The sequence below is a fragment of the Podarcis melisellensis genome (assembly GCF_964234715.1).
Source record: "Podarcis melisellensis genome assembly, chromosome: 1".
In the NCBI taxonomy this organism is placed as follows: Eukaryota; Metazoa; Chordata; class Lepidosauria; order Squamata; family Lacertidae; genus Podarcis; species Podarcis melisellensis.
Genome location: NC_138528.1, coordinates 33,218,220 through 33,246,216, shown reverse-complemented (window position 1 = coordinate 33,246,216; position 27,997 = coordinate 33,218,220). Strand labels below are relative to the sequence as shown.

Below are 27,997 nucleotides of genomic sequence, written 5' to 3'. Positions count from 1 at the left end.
CCTCTGCACCCTTTCAAACACTGAAGATGCAAACACTGAAGATAACATTAAATTTAAATATGAAGCTTGTGATGCTCTTATTAACCTATTTTATTTCAGCAATTCTTCGTAGAATACCATTCTCTTCTAATACATTTTTAAACATTGCGTGCTGTTTTATTTCTATGTTTTGGTTGTTTTACTTTGGTTGTAAGGTTGACTGTTTCACGGAAAGGTAGAGAAAAGATACCAAACACACACACACACACACACACACACACACACACACACACGGCTAAAATAATCCTGTCTCACATATTTTTGCTGCAGAATCTAACTGTAGAATTGTTCTACCACTATGCAATGTACACAGTTTGGTTGGGATGGGAAGGCTGCTCCCCGGAGAAAACAAGATTGCACCCAGAAATGTTAAACTCCATGTTGTTTCCTGTGCAGCCATTTGTTACTGTTCTGGGTACCCAAGTACATGAAATGCCACCAGCACAGACTTCTTAGGAATGTCGGAAGCTGCCTTATTCTGTTAGGCCACTGACCCATCTCAACGCCCCCCCAAAATCTATAAGCACAAGACTTCCACAATCCTGTTTAGGATTACTAAGGTCTAACTATGATTATATGCAAGGATCCCAATGTTTTCTACACTTCTCCATTTCCAGTTTGTCAAAAAATCCTAAATAGCCAGCTCTATTTTTCTGCTTTGGGCTGACAAGTCATATTAACAGATTCTTAAGACAAAATAATAGTTTTGCCTCGAAAAACAGTAATCATAATACACAAAGCTGAGCTGATAACTTTTTAGAGACATTAGCTGTACTGATAAGTTTATACAGAAAATGACTTCCTAAGTAACAGATAACATAATCTTGTCATAGTCAACATATCCTGATATAAAACACAGATTGTTCCATTTTTTGAAACCTACAAAAATAGCCTGTGGAATGAGGTGAGCAGGTCTTAAAATGTGGGATGAACTTGGTGGAGAAATCTAAGCATGACATTGTAAAATCATTAGTTTTACCAGTGTCCATGGCAACTACAATTCTTTGATAGCAATAGTCCAACTGATAAATGATTAGGACTAGATTATTAATTGATGAAGTTTAAACACAGTTATATAGCATCAATGAAGGTGCCACTTTGAGGAACCTAAAGAAGAAACACACAGATTTTCTGAACTGTTTAATAATTTACAACACAATATTTTCTTTTAGCTCGAACTGGGAATGTTCCATATTATACAGTGGTACCTCGGGTTAAGTACTTAATTCATTCCAGAGGTCCGTTCTTAACCTGAAGCTGTTCTTAACCTGAAGCACCACTTTAGCTAATGGGGCCTCCTGCTGCTGCCGTGCCGCCGGAGCACAATTTCTGTTCTCATCCTGAAGCAAAGTTCTTAACCTGAGGTACTATTTCTGGGTTAGCGGAGTCTGTAACCTGAAGCGTATGTAACCTGAAGCGTATGTAACCCGAGGTACCACTGTAATAGCAAATCATGAGAACTTTTTTTTAAAAAAAAACCAACAACAAGCTGTGTCAAGACTGTCTGAAAAATATACTCTCCTCATTTCAAATTAACATGCTTTTTTTTTCTTTAGTTGATGGCTATACTTAAAAGGAAGGCATTTGTAGTGTTGTTTTGAAAGGTGAACACAGACAGTCTGTCCCTTCAAAGGTCCTGTGCCTGTCTGGACATGTTGCTGGGGGTAGGGGAAGAAAGGGGTGGGAGTCTAGGAAAAAAATAAACAGAACTACAAGACAAAACTTTTTAAAAAAATTATTTGGTCTAGCCGTTATGGAGCCTCACTGATCCTAAGCTGCAGGTCTAAGGGAGAATGACTGGAGTGTGCTTGAAGACAACAAAGTTGCCTGGCTGGCCCCCTCAACAGGAGCACTTCACACAGCAACACTTTGCTGTCCATCTCACTTCTGTTTCCCACCCACCCTGTAAAATTTTATTAAGGTTTTTAAATAATACCATACAATTAAAAACAAACTAATCTAAATAAAAGCAGAAACAAAATGAAAAGGTGGAGTCCTCTCTCACGGTTGGCTCTTAACCCTTGTCTCACAAAGGAAGTTTTAGACCAGGGGTCAGCAAACTTTTTCAGCAGGGGGCCGGTCCACTGTCCTTCAGACCTTGTGGGGGGCCAGACTATATTTTGAAAAGAAGAAGAATGAATTCCTATGCCTCAGAAATAACCCAGAGATGCATTTTAAATAAAAGCACTCATTCTACTCATGGGAAAACACACTGATTCCTGGACCATCCGTGGGCCAGATTTAGAAGGCGATTGGGCCAGATCCGGCCCCCGGGCCTTAGTTTGCCTACCCATGTTTTAGACCCTCCCAGCTCTTACCTGGGAGCATCCCTTTCTTCTCCCAGCCTCTCACCCTGGGATCTCTTTCCTTCCCTGCCTCTCACCCAGGGCCCTTCATCAACCATCCATCACCTTCATGTGTGCATAATCCCCAAAAAGACCCAGAGCCAAGGACACCAAGGAAAACAAAAGAAAGAATGAATAAGGCAGGAAAATGGAAGAGAGGAACAGAAGAGAAAAAGCAGGAAAGAAAACGCACACCCCGCTTCTGAAATAACTACTACAAATATCATCTCTGAACAAGCCTTTGAAACTGACTGGCATTATGAAACAACGAATCACAGTATACAATACATGATTCAGCATATTTGAAATGTGAACAAAAACACAATACATTTATAGCTTGGGATTCAATGGCACAGGAGATAAAATGGGGTTGCTTCAACAGAAAACCCACCATAGCTGTGAAGCATTTCTTGAGGCTGTCTAGCACTGACACAGTACCTATGAACGGAGCTTAAAAATCATTATTATAATATGGTTCATTGGGGGGCTTAAAAAATGTTGTTTTTCTAGAGATGGGTCAAGGGTTTTGTTAACAAAAGAACAGCTAGTTGTGTCTTTTAAAAGAAACATACACAGCAGTTAGCACTTAAGTGTTTATAATACAGTGGTACCTCGGGTTAAGTACTTAATTCGTTCCAGAGGTCTGTTCTTTACCTGAAACTGTTCTTAACCTGAAGCACCACTTTAGCTAATGGGGCCTCCTGCTGCTGCCGCGCCGCCGGACCATGATTTCTGTTCTCATCCTGAAGCAAAGTTCTTAACCTGAAGCACTATTTCTGGGTTAGCAGAGTCTGTAACCTGAAGCGTATGTAACCCAAGGTACCACTGTACTGTTATAAGTAATAACATACTTTTTTGGGGGGGTCTACTGATGAGTTTTTAATGTGGTAATTACTAATGTAAACCCCTCTCTAGTAATTCTTATGCATTTACTGACATAGTCAGCAAGACATTGATTATAATAAACAATCAAAAGGAGAAGGCTATGATGCTGGTAAATTAAAATACAATGACCAAACAGCGATGATAGAAAATATCCTCAACCTCTCCATGCTGAAGACTTTCAAAGAGAAATCTTTTTTTCTTCCTTCTGCCCTGGCATTTGATGTAGAAAACCTAGTTCAACAATATATCTCAGATATTTGTGTCAAATCAACTTTTTAAAAATTCAGCTGCAAAGCAGAACATTGAATTACTTCTATAGGAATTGGCACAGCGCTAGCTTCTCACAGTTCCAGAATGAGCTGTAAATATAGCATACCACAAAACTCAAAATATCCACTCTCATCTCTTCCCCATTTCCTCCCCACCCCTAAATATTTTACTTTGAAAAATGTAGTGATTATGCAGTCTTTGAAAGCAGAAGGGTTAAAAAAGTGAAAAGGGGGTGCAGAAATTAGCAGAGGTGGCACTACCTGAAAGCTCATCAGAAAGGGGAGTGAGAACAATATCAGGCAAGAAGGGTTTGGAAGTATGGATCAGAACAGGAGCACTTTTAGCACTGCGTATATAGGCCGATGGCAGAGCACATTCACCAATGGATCGGCTTCTCATGGCTTTAAAAAAGGAAAAGAAAGAAGTGGGGAAGGAAAAAAAAGAAGAGTGACTATAATGAAAGGCTGTGTCACAGAAAAAGCAGCAACAGAGAAAACAAAGATAAAAAGGAAGAAAATTTAAATTAAAACATTTCAGCACAGCAGATATTGGCAGAGCTGTAAGGAAAAATAATAATCAGTGGGCACATAAAACATTTTGAGTTGATTTTAAAAAAATGCTAGACAGCAATAATGCCTATATTTTGACAACTACAATTACTGTGTATTCAAAGTAAAACACTAACAGGTGTGTATTCTCAGAAGCGCCACTGAGCTCAACAGAATTTCTTCCCAAGTTGAAAAATGTCAACAAGCTGAAGGCCATGGCATGAACACTAAAGAGTGTATACAATTGTGCACTGATAAAGCACATGTCTTGCACTTGCTCTGATCTAACTTTTCCTTTTTTTAAGTGAGCATCTTTTAGTCTGAAGAGCTTCAAATAATGAAAACAAACTAGGTTCCTTTCTGGTCATAGAAGCTTCATGAACAGGTCCAGACATTTAAAAATATGTCCTCGCTTGCACTCCATCCCTGTCAAAGGTATCTGTAAAGGGAATGTAACATGTGACTGATATACTTTGGATTCAGACTCACAGTACAATACTATACACATCTACTCAGAAGCAAGTCCCATGAGTTCAATGGGGCTTACACTCAGGTGAGCAGGTGTAGAATTGCAGCCTAAGTTACCTTAACAGGTTCCATTGGGTCGAGTTACTCATGACTTAAGTTTAATTTATTTCAATGGGAACTAAGTGCAACTAGCTCAAAGCAGCACATTTTTCAGCCAGTATATTTATGGGATCACTTCCCAATAGCTGCAACTGTATCAATGGTCAGCTTGAGTTACATATTATTTTCTCCATGTAAATAAATCATTGACCTGAATAGCTTGTGTATGTATATATCCTCAAACAATGAGTTCTACTGATTTCCTAATAGCATTATTTTAAGTAATTGCAGGAATTACTTTAGAAATTAAATTTAGAACATTAAACAATTCAGTTTTTTTAAGCAAACAAAGAGCAAAGATGTCTTAAATTGTAAAAGTCTGAGGAAGCATAACATTTAACTAAAATATACCAATACAGCAAAAAAGGATGCAAAACATGCCATCTAAATGGAAACATTAAAACATGGAGGCAGAAAAACAAAGCAAGTGTTTTTAAACACAAGGTGAGAATCCAACTTTCCTGCCTAACCTATGCCCTCCTTGGATCTAAGTTACTACACTGGTATTATCCCCTGGTATCTATTCTAAGCAATGGCGTTGTAGTTCAATGCCTTACAAGATTATAAATTGCAGCATAGACCACTGCTCCTAATTGCATCATAATCTTTTAAAAAAGTGTTTTTATTAAAGATTTGCTGGGGTTACGGAAGTGCAAACATCGTCTCTATTTTCAGATCATAAAGTTCTGCATCATAATCTTAAAATGCAAAACCAGACTGCATTGTTAACTTCAGGGTTTTAACACATCCAACTTAGTACAATCCAGACTCCAGCATCCCCAATAACTTTCTGAGTTTCGCACTGCTCATTCCGTTTGAATCTGAAAGAAATTCTCAGCCCAAATTCTTCCTTAATTTAAAGCACTGAAGAACCTTTTTATAAATGGACTTTTTATAAATGGACTGATTACATAGCTGAAGTGAGTGAATGACTTTCATGTGCCCAATGCATCTAAAGAGCCTACTAACTACATTCATGTTATATGAATTCTATCCACAATATTCGCTTTATATAGCCAAGTTAACGCTCAATAGTTTTTGGTGATAATCAGACTTACTGTGCAATCCCAAACCCAGACTCATCGGGCTGGAGTGAGTTAGGATATGGCAGAGCCATCCAAACCAGTGCTGGCAGACCTTTCCCCTGCTCATGAGTAGCCCAGTGGGCAGAACTATTATTATTTATTAAATTTGTCTACCGCCCTTCATTCACAGATCTTGGGGCAGTTCACAACAAAATTACAACACCAATAACCCTCCCTCCCCAAACACGTTTAAAAGGAGTATAAGATGTTAATCAGCGAAAGGTGTAGTTGAAGAGGAACTAAATCCTACCACTATTATTATTATTATTATTATTATTATTATTATTATTATTATTATTATTTCTACCACTGACCCACCTGGCAGAATGCCCCCAAATGGAAGATGCTGAGGGCAAGAAAGAGGTTTGCTAGGGGTGAGAGTGCCTGGCTGTCACATTCACTCCCCTCAGGCCATGACTGTGGCCCTGCAAACAGATGGAATATCCACAGCTGGCCCAAGACAGACCTGTCACATAGAAAACAATGGGGTAGGACCAATCTGGGAAAATGGGCTGCTTCCCCTTGCCAGCTACACCCATGGCAGCATGGGAGAGCTCCAGGTGCTGAGGAGGCCTGTAGCAAATCAACGCACAGCACCAGCAGGATATAAACTCAGCATGCGCCAAACGCAAACAGCACGACACCTTGCATGGCGCAGGGATATGCCTCACACACTCCTCATGCAGGGAATTTGGGTTCTAGAGACGGGCTCTGGAGAATGGGCACCAAGGAGGAAGGACACTCTGCACCCCCAGGAACACTGAGCACAGACTACTATACAAAGACAGAAACAAGAGAACTTTTAGCTGCACTTTCAGCAAAGCCCACCTCCCCAGCATAGGGGAGGGAATGCAGCTATTGCTCACATCTCTCTCCTGAGCTTCACGCTCAAACAGGCACTTGGAACCAGCCCTCCAGCGAGCAAGGACCCTCACACAGAAAAGCCTTCATGGAGCCCACCTACCCCCAAGATCAGTCTGGGAAATGGGAGAGCCGCCTGGGAACCAACCATGTCACCCTGCAAACTCTCACACAAGAGGGCAGAAAACAGTTCACACCCCTGCCACCCTCCAACAAGTAACTGCAGAGTTTGGCCAGCAGAAAGCCTCACCTTTAACCCTTGGCCCATGGTGCATGTGCAAACATACTGCAGCTCCAAGAAACAAATGCTTGTACCTTACAAGGCAGTGTGTGGCATGGGAGTGGAGTCCCTCACAGCTGGGCCTCTTGGACTGCACCAGGGGCCTGGATGGGGGAGATCCTATGTTTATACTGACCATGCCTGCTCTTACTTTTGTGCAGGTCTGGTCCGATCCTCCTACTCCTGCAGAGGATGTGGATGACAGCCAAGAAGCACTGGTGGCCCACCTATGCCCATGAGCAGGTTGAAACTCGACTGTGGCAACAAGTTCAGTACAGATTTGAGCGATTTTGCCCTCAAAGTGTAAGCTATTTGTATACAAACCTCAGAAAAAAATGATTACATTTCCCCTTTTGTTCACTTTTCTTTTTTCTCTCATTAGGCTTCATATATATTATATATCTCTATCTATTGCAACCTCACCCATGGATAAATATTCTTATTATTTTTATGCTCATTATTTTTGTTTACTCTGCATATTACTGGGTCTCAGGGTTCTCTGAACAATGATGGTGCCAAGTTTAAAGGAACGCAATACCTAAGAAAATGCCACCCATTTGCTTCATGTATGGACTACTCCTTTTGCTCTAGTCTAGAACTCACCTAGCGCTTCCATGTTCTTTTGGAATGCATCTGGGGAACACCCATAAGCAAAGGACAAAGGTAGGGATACATAATGTATGTGCAGAACTTATGTTTTTGCTCCAGAGGTGGGTCAACCAACTATAGGGCCAACACCAATGCAACCTGACAACCACTAGCTTGACTGCCACCTGCATCTCTATTGCCAAGTGAGGGCATTGGTCTCATAATCCGAGGAGGAATTAAGAAAAGCTCCCCAAAACTCAGAAAGATGGGCCATGTGGAGGAAATTCCAAGAGTACCTGAATGAGACTGTGATGGCTGAAACAGCTATAGTGATAAAGTTTTGTTCATAGCCTACACAAAAGTGACCAAGAATAAAGAATGTGTTGTCATCTCTAGTCCTTTGAAGGAGCCCATACTGTGGTGATGGCAACCAAAGGATATGGGATGCAGAAAGAAATCAGAATTTAAACTGGATCTGCCTCTGGTTGCCAATGTACCCCAGATTTCAAACACAGTCTCTGCTTTCTGCACAAATATGAGTGAAAAGGGGAAGAAGCATTCCATGGTGCCAGATTTCCCCAAAGTTCAATGAAATAAACTGTTATGCCGGGAAAGCAGATTGTGTTGGTACAACACCTGCCAGCAAATCATTCATGAATTTTGTCTCAACTGAGTTCATCCCTGTGTTTAAGCAATCGTTGTGGACTTGCAGTTTTCAGTGGCTTTGATGCAACATACTGTGGTTAACGCAGGTGGCGCTGTGGGTTAAACCACAGAGCCTAGGACTTGCCGATCAGAAGGTCGGCAGTTCGAATCCCCGTGACGGGGTGAGCTCCCGTTGCTCGGTCCCTGCTCCTGCCAACCTAGCAGTTCGAAAGCACGTCAAAGTGCAAGTAGATAAATAGGTACCGCTATGGCAGGAAGGTAAGCGGTGTTTCCGTGCGCTGCTCTGGTTTGCCAGAAGCGGCTTTGTCATGCTGGCCACATGACTCGGAAGCTGTACGCTGGCTCCCTCGGCCAATAAAGCAAGATGAGCGCCGCAACCCCAGAGTCGGCCACGACTGGACCTAATGGTCAGGGGTCCCTTTACCTTTTTAATAAGGAATAACAGCAGCCTCAAACATGATACATAGTCTCTGTGGCTGTACAACGGCCTCAATTACAAACTGCTATGCTAACATTTGGTACACAATCAGAGTTAATGGATGCACACTGGGACATAAAGTCCTATGAGCTTCAGGTTAAGCACAAGTAAGTCCGTAACAGTGTTTCAGGTCTCACATCTGGGTTTCCCTTTAGTGAAACACTCTGTATCAAATGTGGGGAACTTTTTCGGTTCCATGGGCCAGACCCTTAACAAGATTGGCCTCATGGATAGGTGTGAGGGGCCTGCCCACCTGTCAATAACATTGTAACATTATGATATCACACGTCTGACATATGGGCAGTCCCTGCACACCTCTAGCAGTTGGGCACTGAGGAACCTGCGAAGTGTTTTAAGACAGCCACCACACTCCAGCCTGAACCACTCAGGACAGAAGCATGTGGGCTGCCTAAAAGCACTTGGCAAAAGCATCCTCTGAAGCAGCTCTGCATTTTTCCTTTAAGTGGGTGGCAGGGAGAGGAGACAGAGGCCAGCATTGTCCAGGCTCCTTTGTCCTCTCACTAGTTTAAAGGATGGGGTCCTGCTCATGAGCTACAGACACCAGTGACATCAGCTGATGAGTGGGTGTGGATGACTTGGGGGGAAAGAGGGGAAAACACTTTGAAAATGGGAATGAAAAAAGGAAACCCATGCATTTATCATGAAAAACTTAAAGACAGAACAAGAAAGGAATTTGCACTAAGTGGTACAACTGAAGACATGTGAAACGGAAGACATCAATTTAAATAGAGGGATTCCATTTGGAGAATGAATTTGAGGTTTTGAAATGGACGTAGGCACAGAGGTGGGTGATATAGTGGCTGTTGTTGTTCAGTTTAACAATAGTGTCCTACACTTGGGACAGGGCAGCAAAAGAGGTAAGGACTAAGGGACAGATCATTAAGAAAAGCACACAACATTCTTGGTAGGAAATTCTTCATGGTTGAGCCCAACTAATACCTGGATATTAAGTCTTGCACTTCACCCAATTGCTGCAACTGTGGGGGTCCAGATTGTTTGGTATTAATGCAATTATAGTATATGTGCATGCTATGAAGGCACTGAGTCAACTAAGGAAAGAAATTACTGCATTTGAGAGCTCAATAAGGCTGGGGGGGGGAGTGCTTTGGTAATTAATACAAAACTCTGTAACAAGTGACAGCAAGCAATAAAGGGGAGGGGCTTGTTAGAGATTCAGATATGCCTAATTATTAATAATCAATTTGCTCTCATATCAAATGCTTTTTTGGTTTTAGTGCCAAGAGTCGTATGTCTGGGGGAAAGTAGCTAATAGTTTCATGTGAATAAGAAAATGAGAAGTATGCAGAAGCACAGCTTTCTGTTTTAGACTGGAACATTCCAAGATCAATAGTGAAAAGTCAGATATTTATAAATCTCAGCTAGTACTGGAAATGTGAAAACAGGTTACATGTTTGTGCCAGGATGGCTAAGCTGCTGGCTGGCTGATTGTAGCATTGTATTATTTTATACTGCCATATATAGTGTGAGTGACAGCTTTGAAAAGTTTGGGGAAGTGAAATGAAATGAAATAAAATAAAATATGTATGACGGAGATGGTCTCAGGTTGTCTGGGATCCTTCCAAGGTCGGTTGCCACCTCAGAGATATCGTACAAGCTGTGTGCAATTAACATCTTAGCTATAGCTCTCTTTTTTTGTAACAGGTGTGCTAGAACACAAAACCAGCTAATTCTGGTTTGAAACACACAGAAACACTTGCTACTAGAAACGATCTTGCCAGTTTTCCTTACATCCTAGGATGCTATGCTCTAGCGTAACTCATAAATTTGTCCATAACAGAAGTCTTTTGAAACAGAGGTATCTATACAGCATGCCATCAGAAGTAGGGGTAGCCGCACATGTGGTAGCAACTGTAGATGCTGTGCTTGCAATGGGTCTATGATGAAATCTACACAAGATTTCAGTTGTATAAGACAAATCCTTATGTGGTATAATGGATCACAGGATCAGAGCATAGTGACCACGTGTTTGGATATATCTGTAAAAATAATTTGCATCTAACAGTCAAAGGGCAATTACTTCTTCATCTCACACCACACAAGACTGCCTAGACTTACATACAAAAAAGTATTACTAGTTGTGACACACCCAAAGCATATGTAGAAAGTTATTTATGTGCATTCGGTCTATTAATTTCCCTTCTGACTTTGTTTGTGTAACATCTATGTTCTCTATTACATACCAACTGTTTTTTGTCGCACAATACTTCTGGCCTTTTCTGTTCCTGGAGATCCAGTAGTTGTTGCACTGCGCTGTCTCATTGGGGCTTGTCCAGGCTGATCACGGCTCCAGCCTCTTGAAAACGACTTATCAACCGATGCCTTTTGAAACTCATGTCCAACTCCTGAAAGGTAGAGGGGAGACAGAACATATCAATGATTACATATCTGTCCATCCCACAGAAACCTAGCCAGATGGGAAGGGTATAAATGAAATGAAATAATAATAATTACCAATGCTGATCATTATGTGTTCCACCCAGCTTTAAATTAAGTAACTCAATACATATTACTACCAAAACAGTATTTAAATAATAATTGTATTTTTGGTCTCAACTCAATTCTATATTGACAGATCTATATTATAAGCAAGCTGTAGATAACTATCTAAATAAATAAAAAGGAATGTTAATCACAATTTATTCTGAGTATCATTCCGGTAAATAAGCAAAGGCTTCCCCATGGAGAATATATACATATATACATATACATACATATATATGTGTGTGTGTGTGTATGTATATATATATGTGTGTGTATACACACACACACACACACACACACACTTTGGCTTCCCAGATGGAATGATCTCCCCTTGTGTGTTCTGGGGGTGTTCCTACCACTCCAAGCCAATTTCAGGAGTGTAGCTAGAGGAGGAGGAAAAGCCCTATCACATAAGTGGAAGTCCTTGTGCAGGGACTCATTAATTGAAACCTGCATAATGCTCTTCCCTTTCTGTTACAAGCCACCGCTACTACTGTTGTGCTGAACATTTAGGCTTATAAACCTTCCCTATAATTTGATAGAACTATGCCTGCTATGAGACAACACAAATTGTTACTTTATTTACTACTATTAATCATTCACCTGTGGGCTTCTTGGCACCATCTAAGTTTGGTTCAATTTTTTTAAAAAATTGTTAGTATGCCATCTGCGCTTTCAAAGAGCAAAAGACAGTAAGCATCCCCAGTCTGGCATATGCAGTAGCAACAGCAACATCATGTTAGGAAATAAAAAATAAAATAAAAAAAATCCTTCCAGTAGCACCTTAGAGACCAACTAAGTTAGTTATTGGTAAGCGCTTTCGTGTGCATGAACACGTCTTCAGATCTAGTTGGTCTCAAAGGTGCTACTGGAAGGAATTTTAAAATTTAATTTAATTTATTTTGTTTCAACTACAGCAGACCAACACGGCTACCACCTGTAACTATAATCATGTTAAAAGTGCTCACTCATCAGTAGGTCTGCAGGTGGCAAGGGTTCCAGCCTCACACTCAAAACAGAACACTTTCCTGGCGCCAGGTTTATTTTAATCGTTTACTAAGAGCAGATTTGCTGCCCAAGGAGGACTCCACATCAAGTAGTAAACTGCAGTCCTGTCTTGTAGACTATTTATTTCATGAGTATATGAGCCTGCTGCTTCGCCCAAGAAGTCAAAGTATATTTTCAGAAACAGACCCAATACTCCTCAGAATTTCAGACATTGAGACATTATGGGCAACTTCCACTTTAATGAGGGATTTATTTGCCTGTAGCCAAACCAGAAACTGAAGCCATAATCAGCAACTGCACTGGATGTGGGGCAAATGTGCACTAACTCTTCAAAAGGATGATTCTTCCGGATTTTAAAAAATGAACTGAAGGGTCATAAAACTGGCCTTCCAAGCATGATTACTATACCACATCCTAATGTAGTTTGTACTTAAATGTAAGCATTGTTAAGGATATTTCAGTATCTCTCTCACACATATTTTTAAAGGATGTGTGCAGTTTCCACCTCACCTCTTAGGCAATGATCATTTGTATATACTTCCTTTCATACATTAACAGACATTTTTAAATTAGTTTCTGAAGCCTGTCTGCCTTACCTTTGCCTTTATGTTTCTTTTGTTTCTGTTCACTTAGTTTATCCAGCGGGAGGTCACTGAGATCCAAGCTGTATAGGTTTCTAGCTAATACTTTTGTTAGAGTCTCCATAGTCAGTGACCACTCTGTGGCCAGCTCTTCCCAATAAGTCAATGATGACAATACTGACAAAAGGTCATCCCAAAGTTCTCGGGAGATGTACACATTTAGATTTGCCTTGATCCAAGCTACTATGAGAGTCTACAAACAAACACGCAGATAGTGAATATAGTAATATTTATCACATGGCAACATAAGAGAGTTAGGGAACTCAAATCATTGAAAGACACAGTAAAAATATAAGAGAGCAGCATAGCTACGTTAACTGTGGAGAATACATTTTAACGAAAGTGTTTATTTTCACTCCTTTCTTTGTTAACAACTGATAAACTTGGATGGGCCTTGGGGGATTTAAACTAAGTTGTAAGAAACAGCTTCAATCAATTAGAACAAAGGAACAGATATAGGACCAGATGTTTCAGTCAGCCTTATGTTGTGCTGGCCTTAATGGAACATTCAGCCATAAGCAACTTCATTCAATAAAAATGTCCCCATCTGCCACCGTACATCTGACATTACTTTTTACATGTATTTTCTTAAAATATATATATTTTTATTTCTTTGTCCACCCCCCAAAAGGAAATATAACAAAAGAAAACAAAGAATAGAAAATGTAAACCACAAAGCGTCAGAGCCTGGTAGGACAAAAGCACAAAAATAAATTCAAAGAAATGATGAAGTATAAACTCATATAATGGTTCCCCTACCATTAATAGAGATATATAAAAATAAAGGATTCTCCACCTGCAAGTTCTGTCATTATTGGGATTAAAGGTTGCACACTGTCTTAAATGAGCCCCCGTGTATTTTCACGTAGAAATATTTACTCCAAGTTCATTAACATTCCTGCCCCTAGTCACCAAAGCACATTAACAAAGTGATCTGATTGAGAATCCACTTCATATGCAAGACTGATCCATTTTCATTGTATTATGTATTAGCAGAGTTTGCTAATGTTATCCAAACAGGATTTTAAGAAGCTTCACAACTTATCACAACTATAGGTGACCTAACCTCATATATTAGAAGCACTTCATCACCTAATTTAGAGAGACAACCATTTTACAAACATGTGTGTAAGAAAAATCTGATGGCTACTTCTATTAGGTTTAAACTGTGTTGGGAGTGGAGAAATGGTGATGAGGAGGAGTTGCTTATCCCTTTCTCTACCCTTGAGTTTCTGCTGTATCTGATTTCAGAAATGTATTTACTTTTAAAAACAAGTGTCCTAATCCTTGTGGGAGAAAACAGCCAGGAAGAAAGAGCTACAGCAGAAAAATAATAGAAGAGATAAGCACCCTTATCCCTTCCATGTCTCTGCTCTAAATCATCTCTTCCCAAATCTAAATTTCCCTTTCAAAAGTAGCCACAAAGCTTCTGTTACACACACACGTGTGTGCAACTTACTGTTCTGCCATAACACCACATATTCTCTCCCTCCCTATTTCTATTTGGATGTTACCAATTCCTCATCTTTCTAGAACAGCTTTAAATGGATGTAAGATGTGTTTACCTTGCACATCCATCTCCTTCACTTACAGTGATAGTGACTCTCAAGAATCACATTAGTAGTCCAAATCTCCACAGATCACATAATATATTTTGCAAAAATAATAGGCTAAGGATACATACAGGGAGAAATGCAGCCTTAGCTGCATGAAATCCTCAAGTTATTACTAGTACAAAATCAATGCAATATTCAAAGTGGGGTGTCTATATATTTAGTAGTGATTCTTACGTGCAACTGAACTTCACATGCATAATGATTTATTGTCTGGTTTGTAATTTATGACATTTTTTTTAAAAAAATATTATATGCATCTTGAAAGAGCTTGCACTATAAGGTGGCTTATGAAAATGTAAGTAAGTAAACAGGTATCTCCTCTGAGCGCAGTGCTGAGTGAAAGTCACCTTAGGTGAGCTGAACGCAACCTGATAAGACTCAGAACAATAATAAAATTAATATTTATTCATTTGCCTGGAAAAGAGGTCCAGCAAGCCTTCCTGCTAATGTTGAATTCTTTCTTCCTTGATACTGTAGAAAAATTTGAGATGGTATTTTCAGTACCGATTCTGTGACCCTGAGAAGCACAAGCAGCATCTGTTCCCTGAAAAGCAACGTAAGACTCTGTATAATATGTGGACTCATATACATTTTAATTAAGCATCTCAAGCACCTTTTAGCATTATTCATGAGAAGCACTTCGGTGGCAAAGGCAGTTTTTTAACTGATCCCTCTGACGTTATGGCCTTTACCATTCGTTGCTACTTTCCTCCTGACATCTTACTGAAACCAGATCCAGTGAAACGGAAGTTGAAGAGGATTCTGGAAATGTATTTCACCCTCAGTCTCCTGGCATCCACAGAAAGACAGTGAAGGAACTTGACACATGCCACTATGTAGCTGCATTGACTATATAGAGGTTATTAATTCACAATCATTATGAACTAAACTTCCAGCTTCTTTCATTTTCTATGCAGGGTGGGGGGAATTAACTCAAACAATGCTGACTTTGCACACTTAGGAGGTATTACTTAACAGTTACATTATGTATTCATCCAATTTGCATCTCAATGCCCTTCCTCCAAACCAACTCATAATGACATACATGACACACATTTTGGCCTTACAAGGAAGAATACCGCAGATAAATTAGGTTGAGAACAAGTAATTTGCTGAAGACCATCAAGTAAGCTTCCTGGCCATGGAGAGATAACCCATATATATTACTTGAAGGAATCATAATAAACCAGTGTAACCCCATTATAAAAAACAAACACTTTACCAAGTCTTCTTGTCCATGGTTACTTGCACTACCATGTAACGGTAGATATTAAGAATGCGTTTACACATATCCGTATGTTCATCCAGCAGTGTTTTAATCTCATTTGCTGGCTCAAGAAGAAATATATTTGAGGAATTTGTTATGAAAACCTGTGATTAAAGGGAAATAAGAACCATTATTTTGAGAATTCAGCTAAACTTGGCTGCACTGATTAATCATATTACTACTGCAGAAGAACTGGGATGTCATCAGGGTTAGTTGAATAAAGTCTAATTTGGCATACTTTAATGAGTGGAAAAACACTTCAAACACAAGTACAAATCACAGGGTTGTGGTTTTGTTTTTTTTACATTTTAGAAGCTCAGAATGGGGCCCTGAAAGATACTCAAATGTCTCTGCATATATTCCATAAAGTGATACTTAACATAAATGCAAACATTAGATTTAATTTAAAATTGCCTGAAACTTGCCGAGAAAAATGTGAGTGGTTTCGACACCTGCTTGCTATCACAGTTGGAATAAAATGCACTGAAGAACATTTAGACTTACTAGGCACTCAAAGTTAGAGCCAACAGAATACAATGGAACATGCCCAAGTGATCCTAAAATTATACTCTGCCCAAGTGATCCCAAAATTATACTCTCCTCCAGAACCAGAGGTTATAACTTCATTTGGACAGATTTTTCTAACAAATGACTACTGCAAACTGTAAACAGAGCTGAACAGAAATGCAATAAATCAGCGATACATAATAAAACATGACATGAACTAAAGCGAAATCTTTGGGTTTATGAAACATTGCACTAAATTGGCATTGGGTAGACACAATCTACTAACCTAATCTAGTCATCTAAATTGTTAGTAAGTGGCAACCATTATTTAAATGCGTCATAAAGTCAAAGATTTTACTTCAGTTCTAGTTGTGGTTTATTTTCTGTGACATCTGAGTAATTGCATTTATATTTTGCTATTACGAGAGTTGCCAGCCTTGAGACTGCCTTGATATGGACTGTGGCCCATTCAACTTATTTATTATTTGCAGTTTTCCATCTCCCTCCTCCTAATCTAATTACCATCCTGTCCTTTTATGGACAAAAACATAAATCCTCTGTGAATCTAGAGGATTTTGTCAGTTTTCCTTTCATGACAAGCAGGGGGCTTTTTTGGGTGGTGGTGGGGAGTGTTTTTTTGTGGGATGTGCAGAATGTTGCTGCCATAAGAGGAAGCTGCACAGTTCAAGTGAACAACATATACATTCCCTCTGAAATCTAGTCAATAGCATTAGATTTTCATGTATGGCTTAATATAGACTGGTTTGGATTCACCAGCAACATCCTAGAAACCGCAATGCATTTTGATACATGTGTGAAAACTTATGGATATGCGAACTTCAGTGGAACAAAATATCAAGTGCAAAAGAGTGTTTTATTAACTCAATAAACCAACTTTGCTAAAAATGGAAACAATGTATAGGATTATACTGTTAGCACTGCAACGTACGTTCCTGTATATTTATATGCAGAAGAAAATATTACGCAAAGGTTACAGGGCATGCAACAGTATATATATTTGGAAAATGTTCACTGTGAGATGGAAAAATGAAATGAGAATATATCCCTTACCTGTAGTACTGCTTGGACCCCGGCTCGTATGCCTTGTTCTATGACATCCAAGTCAGCTATTTTATGGGGAATCTCCTGATAACAACCATTTTTTGTCCAGCTTGGATTTCGAACAGGACCAGAATTACCCATGATTTCCTAAAACATACAGGAGGGAATTTTTTCTTTCCAACTTCCCATAGATACGGTTTAAGTCTCACACGTTAACCCAGCTTGAGGAGGCATGGCATACAGAAAGGGTGCTGCACATGTGGTTCTCCTTCCCAATAATAAAGCTGAAGGTCAGCTTGTGCAGCTCTTGAAAAAGCCTAAGGACCAGCTATTCGGAGGGGCAGCAGGAAGCTGAATTACCGTATTTTTCACTCTAGAGGACACACTTTTTCCCCTCCAAAAATTAAGGGGAAGGGGCCACCAGTAGAGGGGCTTGCGGATAGCCGCTTGAAGCCTGGAGAGCAAGAGGGGTCGGTGCACACTGATCCCTCTTGCTCTCCAGGCTTCGCTTCGCTGGAGAGGCACTGCACAGTTTCCCCTCTCTGCGCAGCGCCCCTTCAGCGAAGCGGGAGGAAAAATGGAAAGGGCTCCGTTTCTCTTGCCACTTCGCTGAAGGGGCGTTGTGCAGAGAGGGGGAGAATTCTCCCCCTGTTCTCCCCCTCTAAAACAAGGTGTGTCCTATGGTCCGGTGCATCCTATAGAGCGAAAAATACGGTATATTCCGCCTTCCCTTCTGCTCCTCCACCAAGCAATTGGTGGAATGGAACAATGGGTACTTACCATGAATGAACCTTTCCTAGCAGAAATTTAGACACACAATTTTCTGCCTAGAGCAAGTGGGAGGGCCTGCTTAACCCATACTAGGATGGCTCATATTCTGCTTGGAAATTTTCAGCTTTTGCTTTTAAAAAATTCACAGTTCCGCATTCTCTCTGCTCAAACCGAGCCAAAAATGAGAATACTCTCATTTCTCCTCTCTCTCTTTATTTTTTTGAAGGCATGACATTCTTCATCCTTTGGAAACACTTAATTTTATTATAAGGTGGGACCACACTTCCACTAACTCCAGTTGCAGTATCTGCGTTTAATCCAAGTGTCAGCACAGCTACACTACAGATCTCTTCTAGACAAGTGGTGAGCGGCTTATGGGTAGGATATTTAGATCTGGGTTCTCATTCCCGTTTTAAAGCCTGAACTTCCTTCTCTACTAATCTTTTGATCTAGCAGTTTAGAAGGTTGGTTTCCCCCTTCTGTGGGCTTCAGGTTTTGATTACTTGCCACCTCTTTTTTCTTATGGTTGCAGAAGTCAGTTCCCACTGACGCGTGGGTTGTCTCTTTCCAGGAAGTCTTGTAACCTTTACTACTGCTATTGCTGCAATCCTTAAACTCCCAGCAATCATTTTCCAGATCATGAAGAATGCCATATAAACACCACGAGAGAGAGAAAAGCCAGATTCAAGTAAATCGTTATGGTGCAGCTTGATTCCCGACAAAAGGAAGAAGGTGAAATTGCACTTAATACTGACAAAGCATTAAAAAGTAACATCTGTTTAGAAAGCCAAAACCAAAAAGTGTTTGATGGAATATCATTTGATATGTCCTAGTATATTTAAGTCAAAGCAAATATGATTGACACTAGACTGTTTTAAGTCTACATCTTATTGTTCGCTAATCTCTTTCCCAAAATCTGTAATGTAAGAAAATGCTGCTGTGTGGAGATATGGGAAGTACATTTGCTACTTTGTAAAAATAGAAACTGAACAACTTGAAGAAATTCTGATATGTTTACCTCCTCCCTTTCTTTTCCCTTTTCTGATGAATTATGTTCTGTAATATTTTCATCACAGTCTATACTTGATGACACAACTTCTTCTGGTTCTTTCATAAATAAAGGCTTCTCTTCTTGTTGGATCCACTCCTGATATACTTTTACCACCTTCCTCATAGCTGCTGCTTCACATATTGGCAGTAAAAATGCCTAGTAGAGGGGGGAAAGCTCATAGCATTTATCACGGAACATTAGTGCCCCCTACAACAATTCTAGCATTCATGTACTTCATCTTAAAGAATTGATTTAAAAGCTACCCAACTGGTTTTCATATTAAAGTATTTTTTACTACCTGAATAGATATATGGACAAATATATAAATATAAGTATATAAGTATATAAATATATACAAGTATATAAATATATACAGTGCACAAAAATATAAAAAGAAGAAAATATACTATTTCAATATCCATTTACCAACAGCAATAAATAGAAAATTGTACTATATAAAATGGCTAGGTCCTTTGCAAGACTTAATAGTTCAACAAAACGTCATCAAAATATCAGCTGGTGCTAACAATGCTGGTCTGCATCTATTCCAAAATTGTACAAATGGAATCCAGCTCTTGTGAAAAGTTTCTTTCAAGGCATTTCTCATTTTTTAAAGGAAGTATTATAGACAAATTTGGTTTGAACAAATGCAGGACTTTCAAATGAACATCTGGAAGGGCAGCCAAGGGCAAGGAAGGAAAAACACAAAGAACAAAAACATGTGAGTTCAAGTGTATAGAACATAGAGAGTTGTAAACATGGGCTGCTACCCAGTCTGCCAACAGGCCCTTTTTGTAGAGGTTGCTAGGAATCGTAAGAGCAATGGAAGTCAGGTGAGTTTAACTGACAATTAGCAAGACCAAACTGCAGATGCTTGACACTTTCACATTAATCTATGCCAAGCTACGTGCAAATATTTATCAGCAATATCTGAAAAACGATGATGGTGCACACATTGATATTACAGAGGAGAGCATTTATTTAAATAAAATCAGAAGCAAACTTGTAAACAGACAAATGCCTAGTGGGTTATGACAACTACTAATTCTCTCTGGATGAGTATGATAGAGAAGTTTATGCATGTTTTTTCAGAAATAGAGGAATTATTTACCTGACGAAAGATTTCTGTAAGAAAATTAACGTTACTTCTCTTTGAAGAAAACACTTTGCGAACTATTTCAATGTCCGTTAGATGTTCTTCATCAATACTGCAAAGACTGGAGGAACTGGGTTCTCTTTCAGTTAGTGTGCTTGTGTTGGAATGAGACTGTTCTGGCTCTGCATTTCTATCAGGTCTGTCAGTACTGTCATTTTTGCTGTCTTCTCTAGATACCAGGCTAGCAGCTGCTCTCTGAAACCAGAAATGAAAATATACTTATGACAGCCTGACCTTCTAGGTTAATTGGTTCTACTGCGAGAAAGCACTGCTGAGAGGTGGTGTGGTGTACTGGCTAAAGTATGAAATAAGAAGTTTAATTTCTCCCCAAACAATAATTGCAATAGAGTATTGCAGTGTGCTCTGTGTGGAGCTGCCCTTGGGCCTGATCTGGAAGTTCCAGGGGCAGCAGAATGCAGTGGCTAGACTGCTGGTGGGGACAGACAGCCGACAGCATTAAAATATCTATATTGACTGCCCATATGCTATCAAGCCTGCTTCAAGCCTCTTGAGTTGGTATACAAGGTTCTCTACAACTTGAGTTCAGGATACCTTAAGGACCGCCTGAGCTCTTACATCACTGAGATCATCCAGAAGAGCACTGGTGTCAACCAGAAGTTGGACAATGGAACATTGTTCCAGTAGAGATTTGGCATGCATCCAGGATTTTACTTGCAGGGACCTATTGAAGACTTTTTATACTGATAGGCCTACGAAGTTGTTTACAGTTTTCTTGAGTCGCCAATCTTCATAGTGGTGGTTCTGTACTGCTTCTAATGGTTTAACAAATATTTTTATATTGCTGTACACGGCCCTGCTTTTTGAGATTCTTGTTTGTATAAAGGAATAAATAAATAAACTGTACTGCAATGACTAAAGTGTAGGAGGCATGATTTGAAATCAAGTGTGAATACAGGAGGGATGTGTGTGCTTAAATCAAAGCCAGCATCAATTCAGCCGCAACGCTGACCAAATGACCTTAGACTTATCATGCTTGGTTTAGTCTACCTCACAGGGTTGTGAGGAGAACCAAGAGCTCCTTCAAAGGAGAGTGGGATAAATGTGAAATAAGTAAAATAGTAGGATCTGTCTCATCTCTATTCAGTCCCACCCAAATCACCTTTTTGGCTCTACCTGAATATTCTTTGGCACAGTTTCACCCTCCATTCCAGGAATCTGAGGTCCTGCATGAGGTTTTGGCTCAAGCCAGAAAGACACCAACCATCGGATGACAATAACCCGGGCCTTAAGGAAGGGTTCCTTTGTGCAATATATTGCTTCATTGGTTTCAGCATCTTTCTTTATCATTACATAATGTGGCTTTGGTCTCGTCTGCGGTATCTCTATAGAGAAGAAAACAATTTCTAAATAATAAGGGGATAGAAAGCATCCAATCAAAGCCAAAATACCCATTTCAGATTTCTGGGTACATAAAAAAAGTGATGATGAAGGAATTTTAATTAAAAAGTAGTTAGCCACTATACAACTAGATAGGAGTTACACCAGGCATTACTAAGATGTAATACATTTTGCAATGAAACCCATCCAAACAAATCAATTCTCTCTCTCTCTCTCTCTATATATATATATATGAGAGAGAGAAAGATATTACATGGAGTTTGCCTCAAAAGTTTGAAACAGTACATAAAAGTTACAGAAATTTCATTGTGCAAGAGCAAATAATTTCAAATGCCATGCTTCCACCCCACCCCACCCCCTGCTAATATAAACTATGGCTATAAATGTTTCACATTAATTTCAAACAGTATTATTAAACACTATATTATTAAAGAGTGAGACTTTAAACAGTTAGGAAAATATAGCAAAGCAAACTAAAGCTGAAACTCTTTATGCACACTTACTTAGAAATAATCTGTTGAAATCAAGAGAACTTACTTCCAAGTAAATGTGCTGAGGTTCAGGGCCTAATATAGCAGCCTTAAATTTCCTCAGGATTAAACTCATTTTATTAGAATGTAGTCATATGTATGTGCTAAGATGTTGCTGAATATTGATCAACTTGCCACAAGAGGGCCACCACTTAGGAAAGCAGCTGCGTACATGATTAACAGTCTAGGTACTTCTGGGATCTCTAGCATAGTCCAGTGTAATAAAGCTGGGTAGTGGAGTAGATATGGATTCTATCACTTTCTACCTTGTACAAAGAAAACCACAATTACAAATACTACGCAGAGAAAGAAGAGTTTACCCAAAGATAGGCAAAAATGGCTTAGTTTAAGAATTATTGTTCTAAACATGAGAGACAACTTTAGCACCAGCGTTACTGAAATCAAGGGTTTCACCCGATGAAGTATTCCTGTTTGTGTGAGAACTTCTGCTTTTGTAATGAATTTCCAATCCCTCTCGTCCCCCAGTGTACTCCCCAAATGCGTTCTGGTTTCTCTGCAACCCTCGGCAGCAGATGTGTAGCATAACATGCAGGCACATAAGAAAAGGAAGGGGCAAAAATGGGATAACTTTGCTGGATACAACCCAAAGTTTACTGCAGTCTACAACAAAGTGGGCCAGATTAAGATGAATAGTTGTACTAGCAGGAGCCAGAGCAACAAGTCCTATTAGCATAAAGGGGCTTTCGACCTCTCCTCCATCCGCATTCCCCCCCCCCAAATTGGCTTTGAGGGTCCAGGGCAAAATCCACAACAGCGTACAGGGGAAGGAGAGGGGAGATTGTTCCATCTGGCAAGCAGAGATGCTTGTGCTAATGGAACAATCGTAATATTGCAGCATTGAATTCCTCTGAATGCAAAGAAAGTGACATTTGTATTCAAAAGATGCTTAAGAATTAAACCATTAAACCAGCTAAAGTTTTTCCATTCAAATCCTAGTAAGAATACAGATACAGGAGGGTAGAGCTGCTAGTTTAGGTATAGGCAAAGCTAGGCATAGGCTTTCTGCAATGTTACCATTATGTAAGACCTGATCCTACAGAAGAAGAGCACAGAAGTACTGTGCCCCTGTGTCATACATCGTATTACAAATGGTGAAGGCTACTAAGAGATACTGAAATAATGCTTACCAAGTACAGGGTTATACAAGCTGCTCTCCTTACACATGTTTGGGAAAATATAAGGCAAGTAGTATTTCTTAAAATGTGAAAATAAGAATGAAAATCCCTTTTCTTGGTTTTCTTTGTTCTTCCATTCCAGGCTTTTGACCTACAAAAAGGAATTTTAGATTATTTTACAGGTATTCTGGAGGCAAAAAGAGCATAGCAGTACGTAACAGGTATGTGGAATCAATATTATTTATATTCAACTACCCATTCTCCATCAATTTCTGTCTCTGCATGTTAATGTGCTCCTATTTAAAACTGTGCAGAAATAGTGCAGTAATTATAATTTCATTTTTGCCCAGCTTCCAGATCCTTCACTGTACAAGATTTTAGCATGTGTCTCTTGATATGACTGAGTTGCATGCAAGATGGAACAGAGGAATTGATACTCGGCTGCCTCTACATTTTTCCATGAAACAGAAGAGAGAAGCCAAGGGAGAAACAGCTAGGAGGAGACAAAGGAAGCAGCTTCTGCACCCTATACACTCACCTTCCTTTTTATTACCTGCTGCAAGGACGAAAACATGAACTGAAAAGACATAGAAAACTGCACTGTACCCTCATATCTACCCTTCAATACTGGAGAGTAAATAAGGAAAAAAGGAGGAGACAGCAAAGCTTGCTTTGTGCCAGATTCACCCATAGAAACTATGAGGAAGACACTGGGAGAGACATTTATGTGCATTAGAATACTCTAACAGGAAAGTAACGATCATTAGTTCTTGATGTGTTTTAAGTTAATATAACAATATATCCACTGAAAGTGGTTCTGAGTCATGAAGGTAAATATAATACGTCAGATCCAAAGTTGCAAAGAACAGAAATGTGCAAAATGGATGCTCACACAGGATGGAAGGAAAATTTTAAATTATTCCCTTTCCCCCCTGCAACTCCCTAAGAACCAAATTTCTTCTCTAGAACAGTGTGAGATGTGATCTGGGGATGCAGAAGAGATGGGGAATCAGCAAATAATAATAATAATAATAAAATCCTCCCCTGACTTCCACCAAGTAAAACATCTAGTTTGCAGAACAGGTGCCTCTGGTGGATCCAACCCTTTTGAGGGTGGAAAGAGCTCTTCTGTTCTCAGAACAGCAGGTCCAATCTTATACATATACTAAACTTAAAGCATCCCCGCCCCCCGCGATTTGGCTGTTAAAATGGTATTAAACAGATGACCATTATTCAGCAAGAGAAAGAAATTGGAATGGAGTGGATCTCCTGCAGTCGACAATAATAAAATTACATATTAGTTAGAAAATCATTTTTCAAGTAAATGCAGGTAACACAACATACCTGAATTACTATGTATTTCAAAAGTGCTTCTAAAAAATAGCTTGTTAGATCGTCCTGTCCTTTATCTCCTGATTGTGGGGGGACAAGTGGAGTGATTTCTTCTACAGTCACTTGTGCTGCTCAAATAATAAATATTCAGGTTGTTAGGTTGGGTATGTTACAGTGTATACTGTGCATGTCTTAAATTCAAATAAATAAAATGAATACATTATGAAAGCTAATGCATGATTGTTTTCACTTCATAAGCACATAGCTTCCTTTGTTTAAAGCAGGGAGCATTCTATGAGTGAACACAAAACTACGCATAGAAGAACAATAAAGGAATACCGTTTCTATCTTAAGGAACTATTTTAACACTGTGCTCAACTATGAATCAACCAACCTTCTGGGATAGGAATGAATTGCAACATAACATCCATTATGTAGATATGTGCATGTCACTTCTAGCAATCCCGCCTTCCCCCAAAGCTCCAGGCATTGAGTTACTTCTGATTCAGGTAGAAATAACTTGAAAAACCAGGAGTCCAGCAAGGGCTGGATCATCAAAAAGGACGTGCTCCCTCCTTCTACCCAATGGCTGACACACTGCAGTTTGGGGACACACAAGGCAGCAGGTGGAAAAGAGAATCCACTAAGTTCAATGGTAATTCCTTCCAAGGGTGCAGAATCACAAGTGAAAGATTGCAATATGCTCTCCATCTCAGTCACTAAACTCAATTTCAAACTCAGAAGGCCTTACTTCTGGGTAAATATGCTTAGGACTGCATTACTAATGACAAGGGTAGTGGGGTGTGTGTAAGGAAAGGATAGTAGTTCTGGTGGGGGACACATCATGCTCCTTCTGGGGTATTGTGTACAACTTCGGTCCCCACTCCCCACTCAGCTTTCACCTGTGGCTCCTAGAAGCTGTCAGCATGTGACAGCGGCCACACCCCGGGAACGGCTTTGACTGGCTGGTTAAACCAGGTGAGGGTAGCTGATGGGTCTCAAACCCTCGGTGAGCTAGGGACTTCCCCTGCGTGCGAAGACAGCCTCTGGCGGATTGAACAACGGTCAAGAAGGCAGTTTCTGCACATGCTGTAGAGGAAAGTGAGGGGCAGATGGGGCTCATCAACGTGGGAAGGTAGCCCATCCAGGAGAAGGAAAGCTCTGATCCTAAACCTCCACTGATTGTGCGACATCTTCAGGAGAAGTAAAGGCGAAGGAGCAAACCCTACACAAATCTGGAATGGAGTCCCTAAGATGTTTGGATGGTGCCTTGTACACCTCCTTCTGGCAACTCCTGCAGCCAAGCTGGTGTCAAAGTATTGCTCTGCTTTCCTTTGGGCCACACCAGCGAGGCCAAAGGCTTGTTGTCTGGGCAGCCCAGGACGTCCATACACCCCGGGGAGGGGGTCACTTCTGTGCTGCTAACACAGTGGTTTGATTTCACCACAGAGGCATACTCTACAGTCTTTTGAGACAGTCAGGTGCCAACAACTAATCACAAATATACTGTATGCATATGACCATTACATACTTACTTTCTTGAACACTGAGCACAGGATTAATGAGATTATCTAGTGTTCGAGGCCCGTGTTCAGACTGCGGTGATGGAAATCCAGGAATTAAACAAGAAAACATACATAGCTGTTCTTTACTACAATTATTTTGAAGTGCTTGCAACCACAAGAGGAAGAGACGTACACCTTCACGACGAATCTTGAAGAACAAGGTGATAAAAGGTTTTAATGTCACATTTACAGGCTAAATTTACAATTTCAACAGTTACCTGAACTCAGTGCTGATACAACTCTTAGATTAATCCAATTACAATCAATGAGACACCTTTAAATAGCTTTCTAAAGATTTGGCCCAACATTAGAAATACTATTTACTTCCCTCCCCTTCTTCGATGAAGAAAAAACAAGAAGGTTATCAGTCATACCTTTAAAGAATTCCCTGTGTGAAGTAATTTCTTTAAAATTAATCCTGAAAAGAAAAACCACACATTCAGTATTTGTTGTTTCATTGCCATTTTAATGTGTGAGAGCCCTCGGTCGGACTTAATAAAGTCTTCATAACAAGTCCTTGGCAAACTCTTGATTATTCTTGGTGAGCCTTCAAGCCCTCTGGCAACAAGCTTAATGCCAGAAGTGAGAAAAGTCCACCTTCTCCATCCATTTAATAAAACTGGACCTATACTTTTCTCCATACAAACAATAAAATAATTCCAATTAGCACATTCAGCAAAAGCAATAGCTAGTTTGCCATCAAAAAATTAAAGAAGACACTGCAGCGCTGGATGGATTCTGTGGGAGTACGAAACATGCATAATTCATGTTGTTTATAATTTAAAGTATATGTATGTTAATTATATTTTAATTTCAATTCCAATCATGAATTTCCCATCAATTAATGAATTCATTGTGCCTTTGTAACACGCTATGCAGAGGCATTAAACATGACTAATATATGCAGCATTTGCCAGCAATTTTACATACTAATGTGTGCATGAGTTGGCAAAGTAGCAAATGCATGGAATTTTCCTTAACTTATCTTAATCAGTGACAAAACAAAAGAAACATTTTGAATTGGGTACGCTAAGCCCCAGATGGCCAACTTCTGTGGATCAGATGTGCATTTTGCCCCACAAACTAGGCTCTCCCCACCCACCCAAATGTCCACATTTCTGTTGCAGTCATGGAGGATAAGCCCTCAGGCACAGCGCAGCATTAGATATAAAATCCAAAATGAGATGTTTCACTAATTTTACAAGAGATGTAAGATATCTCTAATTCTTGGAACATGCAAATATTTCTTCCCCCTACAACTGAAACACAGTGATCAAACTTTTTAAATCAGACCCTAATTAAAGTTTATCAGAATGCCAGGGGCCGGGTAATTTTACTTTGAGGTCTGGTCTAGCTCCCAGGCCATCAATTCAGCCACTCCTCCTTCAGTCCATGACATTAATATTTTTCTCTCCAAGAGCACTAATTAGACGTGACAGCAGATAACACTGTATAAAGCAATGTTAGCATTTGTTTGATGCTTGAGAATACTGATTACATTAATAAAAATGATAGTGCCATTACCATATTACCAATACATACCAATACTGTGAAACTGCCATCTTTGATGAATTCTTTCTGGAAGAAGTTGTAAAATTTTCTACAAAAGCAGAAGTCAATAAATACGTAGAAGAATCATTAGGGCACAATGGCTGCTATCAGGTATCATTTACTTATTTTTAAAAAATGCTTATTTAGCTTCATTGAAATAAAACCTCTATGAGGATTACAAAATAAAAACAAAATATTAAAATTATCAATAAAAGACTGTTAGAAACAGCTATTTTAAAAGTTTCAAAGA

General features: G+C 39.6%; 1 protein-coding gene and 1 long non-coding RNA gene across 11 annotated transcripts in view; one reads left to right on the top strand and one right to left on the bottom strand.

Moving 5' to 3' along the window:
* Window positions 1–27,997, top strand: part of LOC309373375 — a 173,852-nt gene that overhangs the window by 65,804 nt on the left and 80,051 nt on the right. The window lies entirely within an intron of this gene.
* RALGAPA1 (Ral GTPase activating protein catalytic subunit alpha 1) overlaps window positions 1–27,997 on the bottom strand; it is a 123,203-nt gene that overhangs the window by 77,606 nt on the left and 17,600 nt on the right. For 6 of the 10 annotated variants that reach the window (XM_081908134.1, XM_081908137.1, XM_081908136.1 and 3 more), the window contains exons 4-17: window positions 27,739–27,796; window positions 26,571–26,614; window positions 26,167–26,344; window positions 24,644–24,759; window positions 23,312–23,450; window positions 21,409–21,617; window positions 20,230–20,469; window positions 19,086–19,274; window positions 17,306–17,443; window positions 15,683–15,831; window positions 14,875–15,004; window positions 12,800–13,037; window positions 10,895–11,056; window positions 3,800–3,940 (exon numbers count right to left, since the gene is read on the bottom strand). In XM_081908134.1, coding sequence (XP_081764260.1) covers window positions 3,800–3,940; window positions 10,895–11,056; window positions 12,800–13,037; window positions 14,875–15,004; window positions 15,683–15,831; window positions 17,306–17,443; window positions 19,086–19,274; window positions 20,230–20,469; window positions 21,409–21,617; window positions 23,312–23,450; window positions 24,644–24,759; window positions 26,167–26,344; window positions 26,571–26,614; window positions 27,739–27,796 — 2,131 coding nt within the window. The remainder of the gene's footprint in view (window positions 1–3,799; window positions 3,941–10,894; window positions 11,057–12,799; window positions 13,038–14,874; window positions 15,005–15,682; window positions 15,832–17,305; window positions 17,444–19,085; window positions 19,275–20,229; window positions 20,470–21,408; window positions 21,618–23,311; window positions 23,451–24,643; window positions 24,760–26,166; window positions 26,345–26,570; window positions 26,615–27,738; window positions 27,797–27,997) is intronic. The other 4 variants (XM_081908138.1, XM_081908142.1, XM_081908141.1 and 1 more) reach the window with 1 other exon arrangement.